The sequence below is a fragment of the Scleropages formosus genome, chromosome 20 (assembly GCF_900964775.1).
Source record: "Scleropages formosus chromosome 20, fSclFor1.1, whole genome shotgun sequence".
In the NCBI taxonomy this organism is placed as follows: domain Eukaryota; kingdom Metazoa; phylum Chordata; class Actinopteri; order Osteoglossiformes; family Osteoglossidae; genus Scleropages; species Scleropages formosus.
Window position 1 is genome coordinate 17962788 of NC_041825.1, and position 16614 is coordinate 17979401.

General features: G+C 41.7%; 1 protein-coding gene across 1 annotated transcript; it reads left to right on the forward strand.

The window, feature by feature from the left end:
- The first annotated feature begins 266 nt into the window (after positions 1-266).
- Positions 267-16316, forward strand: unc13d (unc-13 homolog D (C. elegans)). The gene is given in 35 exon segments (XM_018761598.2): positions 267-1101; positions 1930-1971; positions 2089-2145; positions 2303-2359; positions 5456-5563; positions 5712-5771; positions 5884-5950; positions 6119-6225; positions 6227-6300; positions 6510-6554; positions 6801-6872; positions 7023-7092; positions 7325-7429; positions 7674-7766; positions 7898-7998; positions 8417-8534; positions 8681-8802; positions 8994-9084; positions 9293-9349; positions 9522-9619; positions 9725-9776; positions 10060-10190; positions 10419-10539; positions 11430-11582; positions 11669-11764; positions 11978-12184; positions 12459-12533; positions 12809-12888; positions 13324-13429; positions 13602-13673; positions 13836-13919; positions 14001-14121; positions 14235-14358; positions 15051-15241; positions 15915-16316. Coding segments are annotated over 35 exon segments (3327 nt in total). The 5' UTR covers positions 267-1035; the 3' UTR covers positions 16019-16316.
- Positions 16317-16614: the final 298 nt, after the last annotated feature.

Below are 16614 nucleotides of genomic sequence, written 5' to 3' on the forward strand. Positions count from 1 at the left end.
AAGCGGTCAGACCGAAAATACAAATACAGGCCTGTACCGCTTAGTTAGACAACTCTAAAAATATTCAATAGCCTGCGACTTTTGTGTCTGTGTGTGGTGGTGTTATTGCTGCAAAAGACAGAGGGAAGTTATCCGTTGTACGTTATGGAAAATAATGATTCACTGGGAAAAATAGAAACCAGTTGCATAATTTGTATTGCAACAAAAAGAGAGGGGGGGGGGAAACTTCATATAAAACTCTTACTAAGAGAAGGAGAGAAGCCAGGTTAATGGTAGTTTTTGATTCGCTGTATTACAATTTAGACGAATGTGACTACAATGGCTTTTTTTGTCTCGTACTAAAGTGACAGGGTGATTCACACAAAGCAGAAGAGTGAAAGTGTGTGTGAGCAGGGGTGTCCCCAGGGGTCGAGTGGGCGCTTCCCGGCCCGACCTCCTCTGTCACATCCCTGGAGCTGCCAGTCCTTCCCTCTAACATCCATCATTTACATGTGGTCAGCTGTCACCTCGTGAAATTTTACAGTCCCTCCTTTAGCCGGCTGAGCACAGCTTGCGTCACTCTTTGCGGCATTTCACGAGAGAGATGCCAGCGATAGTTTTCGGTACAGACGCAACGTGGAAAATTTGACTTTGAGCTCTTGAGCGTACAGGACGATCTCCAAGTTCAGAGGAACAGAGAGATGGTGAAGGAAGGCAAGAAGGCAGAACTGAAGGCCGTTGGGGGGAAGTTGTGCAAGATCTATCGGGCTCCGATGTAAGTCACGAGTGGAGGCAATGAGATGACAATCTAACCATTTAAAGAGGGGCGTGAAGGAGCAACAGAGAGCATGCAAACCAGAGAGAAAGAGAGACGTATGTTGTGAAGAGTTTGGTGAAGAAAATTTCACAGTTCCAACCTCCAACAGGAAACATTGACTTCCGGCTGATCTGCAACTGACTTGACCGTAGTATTTGGCTGCTTCCAAGGTTGTACCACAGTACAAAACCAGGAAAGTCTTCCAGCACCACGCACGGGCCTGGTTGGCAGATAGAACAATGCTATCAGACCAAGATAGGCTCAGCGCCACATCAGGAGATACACTGTCTCTTCCGCAGACCCAGGCAAGTGTGCGTCTACAGAAGAACCTCTGTGTGTTCCTTCTGTTTCTGTTGTCTCCGTTGAGCTCTGTTGAAACATGAATGGATGGAACGAATCAACGGAAGTGATAAGAATTTTTCCGTTCTGTCTCCACGTATTTCTGCGTCCTATTTATAACGTTGCTTTGCGCTACTGTCCAAGTGAAGGTCTTTGCTGTTTGATGTTGAAAAGTTGCAGCTGTTTTAATTAATAATTCTATTTTCTATTATTGTAGTCGTACTGTAACTTGTACAATAGCTATTTATGCCGAATACGTTAGATTAATTTTGAGAAATTTCTAACTTACATGCATATACGTTTGCCTAATTGGGAGTGTTCATAAATGATTGCGTCAGGCATCTAGGTTTCATAGGTGGACTCGAGATGGTTTGCGCTCGTGCAAAAACCTAACTTTTTGCCTTGGCTTGGCTGTCTCTGTCTTCTTGTTTGTCAGATGGTCAACACTGGAACTAGAATAGGGCGTGTGAGGGTTTTCCTCATCTTCCAGTCACAATCAGGAAGTTACAGATATCTGGTGCACTATCTGAGTGTGATACTGAGCATTTGCATACGCATCAGTGTCCCCAGTTAAATATTTTTCTGTGTTGTGCGTGGGCATGTTTAAATTCATGCACAGAAAAAACTGATGGACAATACAGTACAAGAGGATGTATGAATACATATTAATTATTCACTCATTCACTCATTATCAGTAAATACCTAAGGCAGGGTCACAATAGCAAAGTAATTAGTCTTCTTGTATATACATGTTTTTATGTCTTCCTGTTTCATCCACTATAATTTCTCCCTAGAATACAAGAAGCCACAGACAGTCGTGGCATGGCTTAAGACAGGTAAAGTGTAAAGGATTTTTTTTCCTTATTTTACTTTTGGTTACTTTTAGAACAAATTGGGATTCTTTTGACAGACTGCTACATGGTCCCTTCCTTTGTCCTTTACCTTCTTGTCAGGCTTCTCCTGCCCAAGTGAGAAAACTGGGGTTCACCAGAAGACATAAGGAGAGGAGAGTGAGTACATCTCTTCATTAAACAAGGTTGATTCCAGAGAAGGTACTGGTGCTCTGCAGCCCTGTTTCAGTGGCTGACTGTCAGTGGCACTGCCTCTGGAGCTAAGAACTGGCAAATGCACACAGCAATATTCAGAAAGACTTGTATTTTCTCACAGGGCTTCAAGGAAGATGAGAATCCTGAGGAAAGACATAAGAGGCACAGGGAGGAGGAGGTAAAGAGAAATTGTGACCATGTATGGCCAGCATAATGTCTGGTTGTTTGATTTTATTGTCATCTTTGGGTCCGAAGAATATTCTGCTTGTATGTACTTTTATGAACTATATGAGTACAACAAGTGATCCACAGATTCATGGTTTAAAAAGTGAATCTGTTTACAACAAGAAGCAAATTTTAAAAAATAGTTTAAGAACTTCCTCAACCATTTTACACTAAATGTGCTTTACATAGTTTTCCTATATATAAATCACCAATAACTAGAGTTCAGGAGACAAAACCTAATTTCTTACAAGGACTGAGAGAAAACTTGCAAACCTTTCACATGCAGCATTAGTTAAAAGAAGGGGTGCGGTGGCGCAGTGGGTTGGACCGCAGTCCTGCTCTCCGGTGGGTCTGGGGTTCGAGTCCCGCTTGGGGTGCCTTGCGACGGACTGGCGTCCCGTCCTGGGTGTGTCCCCTCCCCCTCCGGCCTTACGCCCTGTGTTGCCGGGTAGGCTCCGGTTCCCCGTGACCCCGTATGGGACAAGCGGTTCTGAAAATGTGTGTGTGTGCATTAGTTAAAAGTAAATCATAAATGGACTTTCAACATTTCGTAAGTACTTGAGCAAAGCCTTGGGGTAAATGTAGAAACATTTGCTGTTAGCTGTAATCTTCTATGTGGAAAGTGTAAGTTGATGTTTGCTATGACTTTCTTTTATAATCTTCACCTTGGGTGAATAAGATGTGGGCTGATAACACTACATAATGTTCATTGGAATCCACTTTGGAGAAAAGTGTCTGCTAAATGAATAAACATAAGTAAGTTAGTAGTCTTTAGTCAGGCTAACTTTGTGTAAACATATTAAGAGGCAATGGCTTAGAGTAGTAAGATGAGTGGATGTATAAATTAATCTTATGCCAGTAACAGATTGAAAAAAAAGATGGTTCCAATAGGGAAGTAAACAAGCGTAATGAAAAATTAAATATAATTAACAAAATTAATGCCAGAATTACTAGTTGGCACATAAATAAATAGGACATATATACAACAGAAGTGAGTACACCCTTGTACAATATCACTTAAATGTCAAATGATTCAAAATTGTATCACCTTACAGTAATTGCATTACTTCTAAGTTGAACAATAGGGTATTTGCTCTTATGTAAAGTTAAAAACTGTTTAGATTTACTATATTAAAAACACAGGCCCCACAGTAGAAACTCAATGCAACAAAATTCAGTACACCTTTCATTACTGAGATTCATATCTTTCATTTTTTGCAATACTTTGTATATCCACCTTTAGTTTTGATGACAGACTCGGTCCTCTTCGGCATGGAGGATACCAGTGTTGCACAAATTTCAGGAGAGACGTTCTGCCATTCTTCAGAGGCAATTTTTTTTCAGCTGCTCTTTGCTGGAGGGGTTGTGTTGCACTACCTTTCTCTTTAAAATACTCCAAAGATGTTCTGTTGGACTCAAGTCAGGCAATGTATTTAGCCAGGTCATAGTTTTCACTTTTTTCTTCTTTAGAAACTGTTGCGTGATTTTGGCAGTGCGCTTTGGATCATCATCATGCTGGAATATTCCTCTTCTGCCAAGCTTCTCGAAACTGGGAGTTATCTTGCCAGTCAGTGTTTTGGTATATCCGCAGGCATTCATGGTGCCATCTATAAATGTCATCTCCCAAACACCTTTTGCACCCATACAGCCCCATATCATCACACTCCCACCTCCGTACTTCACTGCCAGGACTATGCATTCACTGTGGTAGTCCTGGCCATGGTCACGCCGAATATGCTGGACCCCATCTAAGCCAAACAAATTTATCTTGGTCTCATCTGACCAAAGAATGTGCTCCCAATATTTATCAGGCTTCTTCTCACGTTCTTTAGCAAAGTTTAATCTTGCAGTTTTGTGCTGAAGAGCAAGCAAGGCTTTCTTTTTTGGACGCCATCCCTAGCAGTTGACATTATGCAATGTCGCGCAGTGAGCTGTCACAGAAACTCCGATTTCCACTGATAACCCCGTGCCAAGATTGAGGCAAGCACTTGTCCGTCTGTTTTCCAGAGCTACATTGTGCAAGTAGAACACTGTCTGTGGCACCATTTTAGAAGGACGGCCACTGCGGCTCTGATTAGTGGTACTATGGCTTGTTCTATACCTCCGGATTACTGCTCCAACTGTGTTTTGACTGATTTTTAGTTGGTCATCAATCTTCCTGTATCCTTTTCCATCTTTGTGAAGTTTCACAATCAGATTTTTCAATTCCTCCAACAATTCTTTTCCATGTGGAGCCATGATGCAGACATACAGATAGACACAGCCCATAGGTCCAAAATTGAGGAAGTGCTGGTGTTCACAGGTAATTTTAGAACAATGTTCATGCAGTTGGGCTAATTGGAAATCAGAGGTCTTCTCAATGTTGTTTCAATGATCACAGGTTTTCTAACTTGTGTGTCAGTGATCACAGGTGTATTCACTTTTGTTGCATTGAGTTTCTACTTTGGGGCCTGTATTTTCAATATAGTCTTTCCAAAGTATTTGTTTTTGATTGTTCATAAGAGGAAATTCTCTACTTTTCATCTTAAAATAATGCAATTATTGAGAGGAGATACCATTTTGAATCATTTGACATTTAAGTGATATTGCACAAGGGTGTACTCACCTCTGTTGTATACTGTATATGTTATTAACACATAAAAATAGAGCACTACAGTGGTGCAGCAGGTAGCGCTGTTTACAATGCCTGTTTGGGTGTGAGTTTGAATCCAGCTCGCATGTTCTCCCCTTGTCTGTATGGATTTCCTCCGGGTGCTGAGGTTCCTCAATCCAAAGACATGCAGTTCAGGTGAACCGGTGATGCTAATTTGCCTGTAGAGAGTGAGTACATGCGTGCATTGCCATCCTGTGATGGACTGCTGTTTTGTCCAGGGTATACCCCTCCCCATAAATAAAATAACATTTTAAAAAGGTAGACTTTGAGAGTTTGGTAAGAAAAAAAGCACTTTAACCCTTCCCCCAGACAACAACTGTTTCACCCTCTCTATCTTTGCTCCTATTTCCTTTTCCCTCAAGATGATTTTCTTCCTGTTTTCTGTCTTTATTTAAGTTGAAACCTTTGTATAAGGAGCTCCTGTATACAATAGCTCACAGACTGGGAAAACCTGTTATCAACAAGAAGACTGATAGTTCTCAGCTCCATCACTATATCCAGGAGGTGAGCATACAAAATTTTTGAGAAGGTTAAATATACATTAATTTTACTTATGAACTCGTGTTTTACGGACAGGAAGTTACTGCAAAGTATAATTTGGCATCAGTGACTTCATACTGTGCATTGTAGACCCTTGTCTGTATGTTCTCAGGCTTTCTCTATGACAGAGGAGGAGCACAAAGAATTGTTGAACAGTGTACAATACAAGAAGGTAAGCAGACATCTTGACAAAATATTGATGCCTACCAGTGTTACAGTACCATCATTCAGACAAAAAATGCTAAATGTGATGTAACAAAAAATGTTCCATTTCTGAAATTCAGCAGCCAGTGTACTGTTTGATGGTAACTGTGAAGGAAGCTAAGGACATCTTGGGAAAAGACATCAGCGGTTTGTATTACTGTCATTCATGTTTGTACTGTTTTGAAATAGGTTATGAGCCGACGGTACAATGAAATTTGATGAAATGCTCACCTAGGACCATGTGAAAAAGCTTGTACCTTTTTTCCTTTTCCAGAATAAATCTTTTTAAATTTGTTGTCTTTTTTTGTTTCCTAGGTTACAGTGACCCTTACTGTTTACTGACCATAATGCACAACGCGAAAGAGGGCAAACCAAAAGCAACATCGCTTAAGCCCCTTAAAGCAGTGGTGAAGGGCAATGTTTCCAGCCAAAAACATTTACCAGACTGATGTCAAGAAGCAGACACTTAACCCCATCTGGAACCAGACATTCATAATGTTAGTGGACTGATAACTGGTCTTTCTACTCTTTTTCAAAACTTGTATGAGCATTAAGTTGCTCATAGAAACTAAGCTTTCAGTGTGTGTTGTCCTATTTTTCCATGTTTTCTTTTTGTCCTGCATGTTCTTATGTTCCTAGTCAACATAGATGTTCATCGCTGTGTTGCTGTTAGACTGTTTCCAACTCTGCTGTCTGACTTTGGCAGGGAATTTGATGAACTTGCAGGTTCCAACTTCCATATGGAGATGTGGTAAGTCTGTTGTGTACTGACGAATACCTTTTTTCCTATCTTCTCTTAGGTTGTCACAATGTCTTTCCCTTCCTCTTCCTGCCTTCTGTCTCAACTTTTCTCACATATTACTTTTCTTCACATTTCTGTCCTCTTCATCCCTACTGGATTGCTATGGTGTTCCTCAACAGTTTTCCTAATGGACTAAGATGTAGTTGTTCCTGCTTAGTGTTTTCTTCATCTTTTTATTACTTTTCTACCTTTAAGGGATAAGGATGAGGAGGTGTCACTGGGACAGAAATTGGAGGAGATAAGAACCAATCTTCATGGACTCAGGAGGTCTTTCTCTCTTTCTATGACTTCTCTATCACACTCTATACCCACAGATCATCAAGTAATTTATCTGTATTATCTACGACAAATATATTGCTATTCATTAAGAATTACAAAAAGAGTTTCATGACCAAAGTATTTATTTTCTGTCTGCAGAATGCTAAAGGATGCCAAGAAGGAGAAAGGCCAGGATGACTTCCTGGGAAACATTGTGCTTAAGTTAGAGGTGTGTAACTTTTTTTTTTCTCAGAACTCTTTAAAAAGTATGGTATACAAAATGTACACTTTAAGAAACAAATACTGGAAGGCAATAATGCAGAAGAAGTTTTTTTAATTGATGAAAATAAAATTTTTTGTTACAGGGGTTTTTCAATCAGTGCGTATTTAAATTATTTTTCTGTCATCTATTTTGTGCATTTGTAAATATATTTTGAATGTCTTTTCATATGTTTGTCCAGGATCTCCACTGCGTAGAGGATTGCTGGTATCTTATAGAGCCACGAACAGAAACCTATCCTAACAGGGGAAAATGTCACCTGCAACTGAAGTTTGTCCACAAAGAGGTCAGGGACATGAGAGACATTTGGACATTTCAGTACTTCAGCATTCTGTTTCCTATTAATTGCACAGATGGTTTTGTGAAATGTTAATCTGATATGATAATCGCTGTCTATAGTTTCAATTTTTGCTGACTTCACTGTTCAGTGCTTTAGAAAACCACAATGATGCTGTACAAACCAGATGGTTTTTCAGTCTCTCCCCCTCTTATGATGGGGCATCAATTTGAAAATGTTATGTCAATGACAGAGGGATGAGACACTGAGTGCTGGACGCAGTGCATATGCCAGTTACTGTGGGATCCTGCAGCAGTTTGTCCAGTCACACATCTCCAAACAGCAGGTATGTACCATCCAATAGGAAAAGAGAGCTCTATGCCCTATTCACATCAATTTATGAAAGAGGTCTTGGTTGCTCTGTTCTTCACTGTGGATTTTTAATTGTAGCAAAACGCTGACAGTATTCTCATTCAGGGCAGTGGAATCTGGAAAGGGGAGCTGTGTGAAGAAGGGCAGATGCTGCTGGAGTACTATGCCACTCAGAATGATCTTTCACCCTTCCTACAGGACCTAGCGTGAGTCCTGTTTAATGCCACACACTCACAGCACAGTGGCTTAGAACCTGGATTTGTAACTCAACATTTTCAAGATCAAGACCTGAGAAGGACCATGCTGTAGGCATAATCACTGCACTTGATGTAAAATGATTAATGTTAAATTATTAATACAGCTAATATTTAGCTGCAGGAATGGCCATAACATTTGTAAAACCTTAAGAAACACATCTGTTAAGCAGCCAAAGTTGCAAACAGCTCTTCCAAGCGTTATAATGGCTGTCTTAAAAATTAAGGTAAAATCCAGTGGCAGCAAGGGCAATAGTAAGCATTTCAAGAATTATAATACTGGTTACTTGTAGCAATGAATACAGTGTGTATACTGTTCAAGTTAGTCTTAAAATATCTTTCTCAGTGTGTACCTGTCTTTCTTTTACAGGAAGTGGGTAGCCTACAGTAAGCTGTACCAGACTCTAGAGTTGGACCCCACTGTGTTGTTCAAGCAGCTTACCAGCATAGAGTACCACTGGGATCAGCAACAGCTGCCATATCAGCAGGTAGTTCAATGGCTTAAATGACCTCATAGTACTGTATAATTCATGCATATAGTTTTTAAGCAAGATTTGTATTGCTGCATTGTATTAAAGCATTGTAACACCGAGTATAAACTCATGGATGGTTTTTTTTTTTTTTTTTTGTTTAGAAACAGGAATTAGGCGACTCTCTGCATGGCTTTTTGCAGTACGGTTTGTGCCTGGTTTCCAAGTACAGAGATATCTTTCCCCCAACTCCCAGCGCTACCCCACGTCTTCAAACCCTGCTCAGGTACCCCAGCACACAGGACCTAGGAACAGTGAAAGCACTTGTGCAAGAGAATGCAGGAATGAATATGTGGGTGTGTATGAAAGTGTCTGTGTATGAAAATAACAGGAAAGATATGAAAAGAATTTTTTTTAAGTAAGGACCATAGAGTTTATGTTAAATCTTAATTTCCCTTTTAATTATTTCTTTAACAGGGTTCTAGTCCAAATTTGCAAGACGAGGGCCTTTCAAAAGCTGAATCCGGCCCAGTTTGACTTGCACGATGAGGTCATTGATGCTGTGCAGGTGAGTCCTGTATTCTGGCTAAAATTCGTTGTAGTAGGATGAAAGAACAAGAAAAATAATTGACTACAGAAATTGTCTTTGTAAGAGTTTTTTGTCCATAAAACACAGAAACTCAAATATGAATTTATAACAGAAATTGCTAAATGGTTTAAACCAGCAAAGTATCGGGAGCATGTAAACTGGTGAAGGTGCGATGTACATGTTGCAGGTGGGCACACAGGAATGGTTTAACATAAAGAAGGGTCTCCACCAACCTATGACAAAGGTAATGTAAATCAAATAACACATTTAACCAGTTCTGGGCTTAATTGAACATTCTGAATTTGCTTTCTGTTTCAACACTTCTGTGCAGTTATTCTTGTAGTTTCTTCTGTGATGACAGTATCCATTTCATGGCCTTAGAATTTAACCTGTTTCTCCATGCTTTTCTTTCCAAGGATATAACAGAAAGGGTGAGGGCCCTCTCCTGCCTCATACAAGAGGTGCAGGAAGATGTCCAGCTCAGCAAGGATGTGTGGAACAAGGTCTTTGTCAGGTGAGGCCACAACCAGGAAGATGTTTGATGATGTTGTTGTTCATCATGGTCCATGTCAATAGTTTCATTGGAGTCCTCATTGTTGTTTGCTGGTTGTTCACCCAGTGCTGTTCAGTTGGACATGTTCACGGTGGTCTACTATGAGCTGGACTTACTGGTGAGTGATGGTTTCACACCAAGAATGATCAGTCACACAGTGATCTATCTGCGCTCAAAGCAACATTGGCCTGAAAGATGTCTTTGTCTCACAAAAAGGTTTGTTTTTGGAAGTTTCTTTCATGAAATGTCTTCAGAAACTAAAGTCAAGTATGTAACATACAAACAAATATCAGATAATCTGGCTAAAAATCTGTTAAAATTAGTTTGCTGGCTATTCTCATGCCTGTTCTTCCATTCCAGGTTTTTTTTTTTTACTCAACTCTAATGCTTATTGTTTTCAGCTTGCTGCTGAGGTTCGAGGCACATTAGGAGAGATGGAAGACCAAATGGAGCCAGCATTGGCCAACAGCCTGTTTCCCCTCTACCTCAGCCTGAAGGCTATCCACAAAGACAAGGCCTTCCTGCAGAAGAGGTCTGCACCATTTCACTGCACTCATTGAAACAGCATTCATGTATCAATGACAATTAGGACTGTAGCAGTAATAATTATTGTACCGTTAATGGGTGTGTAATACACATTCTAAAACAAAGAGATAACAAGCTTGATGTCATTTTTGTGTCTTGCCAAGAAACTGACGATGGCTTGCCAATCACACATTTGGTACCAATATTGTGGCTGTATTCCATGGTGCTCTTGCAGGGGCAAAATGCTTGAGCTGACAGATTTCCAGGAGTGTTTCCGGGATGCTCTACCATACTGGCTGAAAAAGGCCTATAACACCACCCTGGAGAGAGTTCAGAGGGCAGTACAGATTGACGAGGTACAATCTTGTACTTCTGTGTCTCTCATACAGGCACCTTTTCTGTTGTGAAAGAAATTATATGGAACCAATTAGCCGTAGGAGGTCCGCACAAAACACTCAGACACGTAGAGACTTTTCACGACAACATCAGCCGATGGGAGAGCTTCGTACAGCTGGATGTCTCCCTAATCAGTGTGCGTTGCCTCCTTTTATTCGCAATCTCATACATACATCATCACAAGGCATGGAAACGCTTTAGAAACTTCCATTGCGTTGGAAGCAAAAGTGATCTTTACTCCGAACAATTTGTCCCCGTTTTAATAAGTGTGTCGGGGCACATCCTGAAGGTTAATCTTTCTTTGCGTTTTGTTTTCCCTATCAACACTTCTCCATTGCGTTAAACACACTGCATATATTTACTGAATATCTTAACTTTTACATCACACTAAAATATTAATCACTTGAAAATACTTATTGCATGAATACATTTTCACAGAGGGGGGCACGGTGGCGCAGTGGGTTGGACCGGGTCCTGTTCTCTGGTGGGTTTGGGGTTCGGGTCCCACTTGGGGTGCCTTGCGACGGACTGGCATCCCGTCCTGGGTGTGTCCCCTCCCCCTCCAGCCTTACGCCCTGAGTTGCCGGGTTAGGCTCCGGTTCCCCGTGACCCCGTATGGGACAAACGGTTCAGAAAATGTGTGTGTGTGTGTGTGTGTGTGTGTGTGTGTATTTTCACACCACAGTGTTCATGCTTGTCACACTGTTGCTTTTTGCTTTGTAGGTTTCTCTAATCTGTCATGTTACGTGCCCCTTCTCCTAACTTTTCACCTTTTGATTCCTTATTTTGACTGTCCTTCACATGCTCCTCATCGCAAACCTTGAAAACTTCCCTTCTCCCCCCAACCCAGCTCCAGCCCATGCAGTTAGGCACAGTACCTGTGAAGCACAGCTCATCCGCAGTGGACCTTGTAGCCTGTCTGCAACCCGTCTGCCGGCTGTGGGAGGAGCTGGCCTGGCCTGATGCTGAAGAGGGCTTCATGCTCATGGTCAAATTGACTGAGGTGAGCCATGGGTTAAGGGGTCCAGTTTACTCTCTCACTGCCATTTTTCAGCACACAGTTACTGTATTGTATATGTGTGCTTTTAGGATATATGCAAGATCGCAGTGACGTTCTGTGAATTGCTGAAGCAACGGGTGAAGAAGTTGTCTGAAAATTCTGACCCCGGCACTGCTGTTAACATGGTAAGGAGAAGGAGGAGGACTGGATATCTTGGCATTGTTGCTCTTCTCTGTGTTTGCTGTAGTTTCTGCTTCACTTGTGCAGCTTAGTGGAACAAAAATAGAAGATTGCAAATGATAATGTGCATACCATGAAATGATACCTTATCAGCATCAGAAATACAGATCCTTCTTTCTCACATTTACCATATCCTTTCTCTCGCTCTCCTTTTCCAGCTGTGTGTGGTAGTAAATGACCTGGAATACGTGCGCACTGTGCTGACCCGCTTGCCACAACAGCTCAACTGGGCCGGGTTACGCGAGCGCACAAATCATGTGATTAAGGAGGCCCAGTTCAACAACACTCTGCCATCCCAGCTGCAGCACACACAGGGCGTTCTCACCCGGGAGATCCGCTCAGCTCTCGTGACACTGGGAAAGCAGGTGCCTCGCTGCTCGCTCACAACTCTTTAGTGTTTAGTGCATTATTGAAATTTCAGATACGAAACACTGGACAGTGTCGACTTCGGGTTTATCCAAACTATTGGCTACTTGCAGCAACTCAAAATCAGTGACTCATTTTGTAACATGTTTGTTTCAAGTTTGGGACTTTCCTAGCAACCTAAAGAGTCTAATTCACAATCTCTTCACAAATTGTAGCAAACTGCCTTAACTGAAATCTCTCTTAAGCATTTTTTTTTTTTGCTGTACTATCTAGCTGCGATCCGACATCGAGAAGCACGTGTTGAACATGGCAAGCCGTCGTAGGTTGTCTGTCAGATCCACAGAAGATGTGAGTCTCGGCAGAATTATCATTGCTGAAATAGCAGCTATACATGATTTTACACATATATACAGATATATTTGCACTCAAATTACCACTCAGTATTCTGTCCCAACCATTTCTACCTCACTGAAGTACAATTATGAAAAAGTGCTATTTAACTTTTCTGTTAAATGGAAACAAAATGAGCCAAAATGACAATGGTAAACAGAGTTTAAAGATTATAAGCTCCTTGTATGTGAGTTGTGGGTATTAAATGTCTTGCTTTTTGAATGATCTGCTAGGCGGTCCTCCCTTTAATGCGGTACTTGGAGAAGGAGTTGCAGTATATGAATGAGAACCTGGTCCAAGAGAATTTCAACAGGTAGTAAAGAATTTATCTGTGATAGAGTGTCTGGACTGATTTGTGGATCAGCATTTATATTTCCTTTTATTCTTTTAGCTGATGCTTTCCTTTTATTCATTTAGCTGGTGTGTGTGTGTGATGCTTTTCTCCAGTGACTTACAGTGTAAATCTTCCTACAATTATTTACCCGTTTGTACAGCTGGGTAATTTCTACTGGAGCAATTTAGGGTAAATACCTTACTCAGGGGTACTACAGCCAGAGGTGCAGATCAAACCTGGGACCTTTGGGTCCAAGGGCAGCAGCTCTAACCACTACACTACCAGCCATCCCTGTATTTTAGATATATCTTTTATTGGTCTGATTTGACTTTTTTCATCTGATTTTTGGTTATTGTATGCCACTCTCACTACCTCATCATCTTGCTCTGTCCCCACTTTTTGCTTCACTGTCAGTCTGCTGGCTCCACTCTGGGTCAACTCTGTGCAGATCCTAGACCAGGTGTCCAAGAATCAGAGTGGGGTGATGGAGTTTTACCAGAGACTACACTACACACTGCAGGTCAGTGCTTGGGCTCCTCTGTTTAGTTTGTCTGGTCCTGGAAAATGTCCCAAGGTATCAGAGAAACAGCGATCTGGTGTTCATTTAGGGGAAACGAGATAGAAAACTGACCCAGTCTATGTGTGTTTGGTTATGTGCGGAAAACTGATATTGGACATCGTCACTGTCACAGTGTCTGGAGCAGTGTTTTCATGCTGAAGGAAATGGTCTGTCTCTGGAGACACTGCACTCCGCTGAGTTCAAGGTAAGGGAGTTCTCCTGTGGTCAGCAAAGTTCCCCTTCTGTATTTCCTCATATATTCCTTATATGACAGCAGAATAGCCATGGTAAATAGTAAAACTTTCACAATAAAATTATATGCATATGCTATACACTTATTAATAGATTTTTGTTTATACCACTTCAGACTCTGAAAGCTCACCTGGTGCAAAACTCCTTAAGCACCCAGCAGCTGATTGAGAAGTTTCTGGAGAGGAAGGTTTATGAGCAGGTATGAGTGGGTCACTGGAATACTGTCTGACACAATGGCTCACAGGACACAATGAAGTCTGATTGCATACTTCCCTTTCAGAAAACGTACAGCAGTGAGAATTATGGCGCAGTCACTCTCATTACTTCTTACAAGCGATCCGACCAGAAACTCCACATTGAGGTGCTCAACGCTGTGAACCTTATCCCCATGGACTCAAATGGTGAGAGAGCTATGCTTAACACTGTCATCATTACAAATATTAAAAACATAATTGGTCTAAGACTTGCCATGTGCCTGACAACATATTTTCTGCTGTCCCCTGGTATCTTTTAGGCTTCAGTGATCCATTTGTCCAGCTGTCACTAGAGCCTCGACATCTGTTCCATGAGGTGGAGTCGCGTCGCACACAAATCAAGACTCGTGACCTCAACCCCCTCTTTGAAGAGTCCTTTGAATTGTATGTTAGCCAATAGGGCCTGTACTACAATCTTGTGGAATTATATCTGTTTCTCAAAACCAAACAATCATCAGGCAAACAATGAGATACATATGCCGAGAATTACTTGTTGTACCAATTACTCATGAACACATTAATTATTAAACAGGGTTTGAATTGAGCTGGCACTCACCTGTACACATCACCAGCACTGCTGATGTTTAACTGTTAAAAGTAAGGTCTAGAAGTGAGTTCATAGCCCTTGATTTGTTGCATCAGCTTTTGTTCTGCAGTAATCACTGGTCGGCTTGCATTGTCAGACTGAACTGAATCCAGCCTTGTATTTTGAGGCTTGTGATGTACTTCAGCAGAACTCATCCAGTATCACATGTACACTATTCAGAAGTATGTTAACAGGAAAAATGAATGGCTTAACCATCACTTTTCTTCATAAGTTCCCCAGAGCACTCAGAAACCAAACATATGTATAAAAATAATCCTTAATTGGCACCCACTGACTTACAAAGCCAAATACACTGGACCATACTGTTGTAGAGCCAATGGTCATCTCCAGAAAGAGTGGAATGAACCTGATGTTTTTCAAAGACAGTGTGTAACATAGGAGTAGGTGCTACATTTCTGCAAAGGTTCTCCTTCAATTTGTCTACCTCTTTTGCACCTTCTCAGTTGTGTTCATCTTTTTTCCGCGGCAGCCTGGTGTCTCTGGAGCAGTGCAATGCGGCAGGGGCATGCCTGATGGTCACTGTGCTGGATCACGATACCATAAGCAGTGACGACTTTGAGGGAGAGGCCTTCCTGTCCTTGAGGGCTGTGCCAGGGGTTGGCGGTACAGCTACTTCCCCTGCCCAGATAAGGCTGCCTCTCATGCACCCAAAGCCGAACGGTATGTCCTTCACCTGCTTTTTTCTCAAAAGCCACGATGTACCACTCACATACTGCTTAAATCACTGTAATTGACCCAGTAACTAGAGTGATGACATTAGAAACTGCAGGCTTGCAGATCCAAATTTGGCCTTGGCTGTTGGTTCAGAGTTGGCATGTACTCAGCGTCTTGACTTGGTGCAATGGCAACTTAGATATCTTAATGACCAGCGTGTATGTGTGTACCCTGAGTTGCACTAGCACTCTGTCCAGGTACCACTTTAGACCCTGTTTCTCAGATCAGTGCAAGGCTGTCTGGATAAGAATCATCCTTCCTTCCATTATCAATCACAACCTGTCCACTGAAGGGTACTGGTGGTCCAGAGCCTATCCTGGAAGCATGACATGCTACAGGGCATTGCAGGACAATTGCACACACGAGGTGGAATTTAATGTCACCAGTAAACCTGAAACACGTCTGTGGACGGAAAGCCAGTAGACTATGGAAAGAACATACAAACAATACAGACTGCCAGATTCAAATCCACATATGAACCCACAGCCTAGGAGCTGTGGAGTGTCAGTGCTACTTGCTGCACCACTCTGTCACCCCCTGGATCGGCAGTTACTGAAAACCAGATGGCTTGCAGTGGGATTACATAAAATGCATCCTAAAGGTTTTAATTTCTTTTTAGACGACAGCATCCTGCAGTTACTGGAGGCGAGGAAGGCAGACCGTGAGGCACAGGCCTTTGTCAAGCTGCGCAGACAGAAAGAGAAGATGTCACAGGAAGAATGAAAGCGGTAACAGAAAAGCACAAAGAGAATAACAAAATGTGTGAAAAATGTAAATTTGCATTGTTTTTATCTGTATTGACCAAAGTATCAACAGCAGCACTTGGTTCATTGACTCATCATCTTACAGTAGTGATTTAGTCTTTATCACCTCTAGTCCTAATGATCAGTCTGCCTCTCTCTGAGAGTGTGACCTGACTCACACCAAACACTACCGTCATGTTCACGGCACAAGTGCAAACCCTCTCAGTCAAATGCTAATTACAATTTACACTATAATTCCACTGACCAAGGAAAAAAAAAAGCACCCTGAACTCTTCCCAAGTTTCTATTTTTAGACCAGAAACTTGCTGCTGCAAACCCTGGCCATTCTGACTGTCTGATTCTGAAGTGCAGCAAGAATGCAGATTTCACATATCAAAAGTGACCCAAACATGTTAATCCAAAAATAGAAATCTGTTTATTTCCTATACAAAAATGAAAAGACAACATGAGGAAGGCCACCGATCTAACATTTCATAGCCAACAGTGATGAGTTCCCCTAAAATCAGGGCCCAAAGGACCAATGGCGGGAGAACCTACCAATCCACCCTGTCTTCA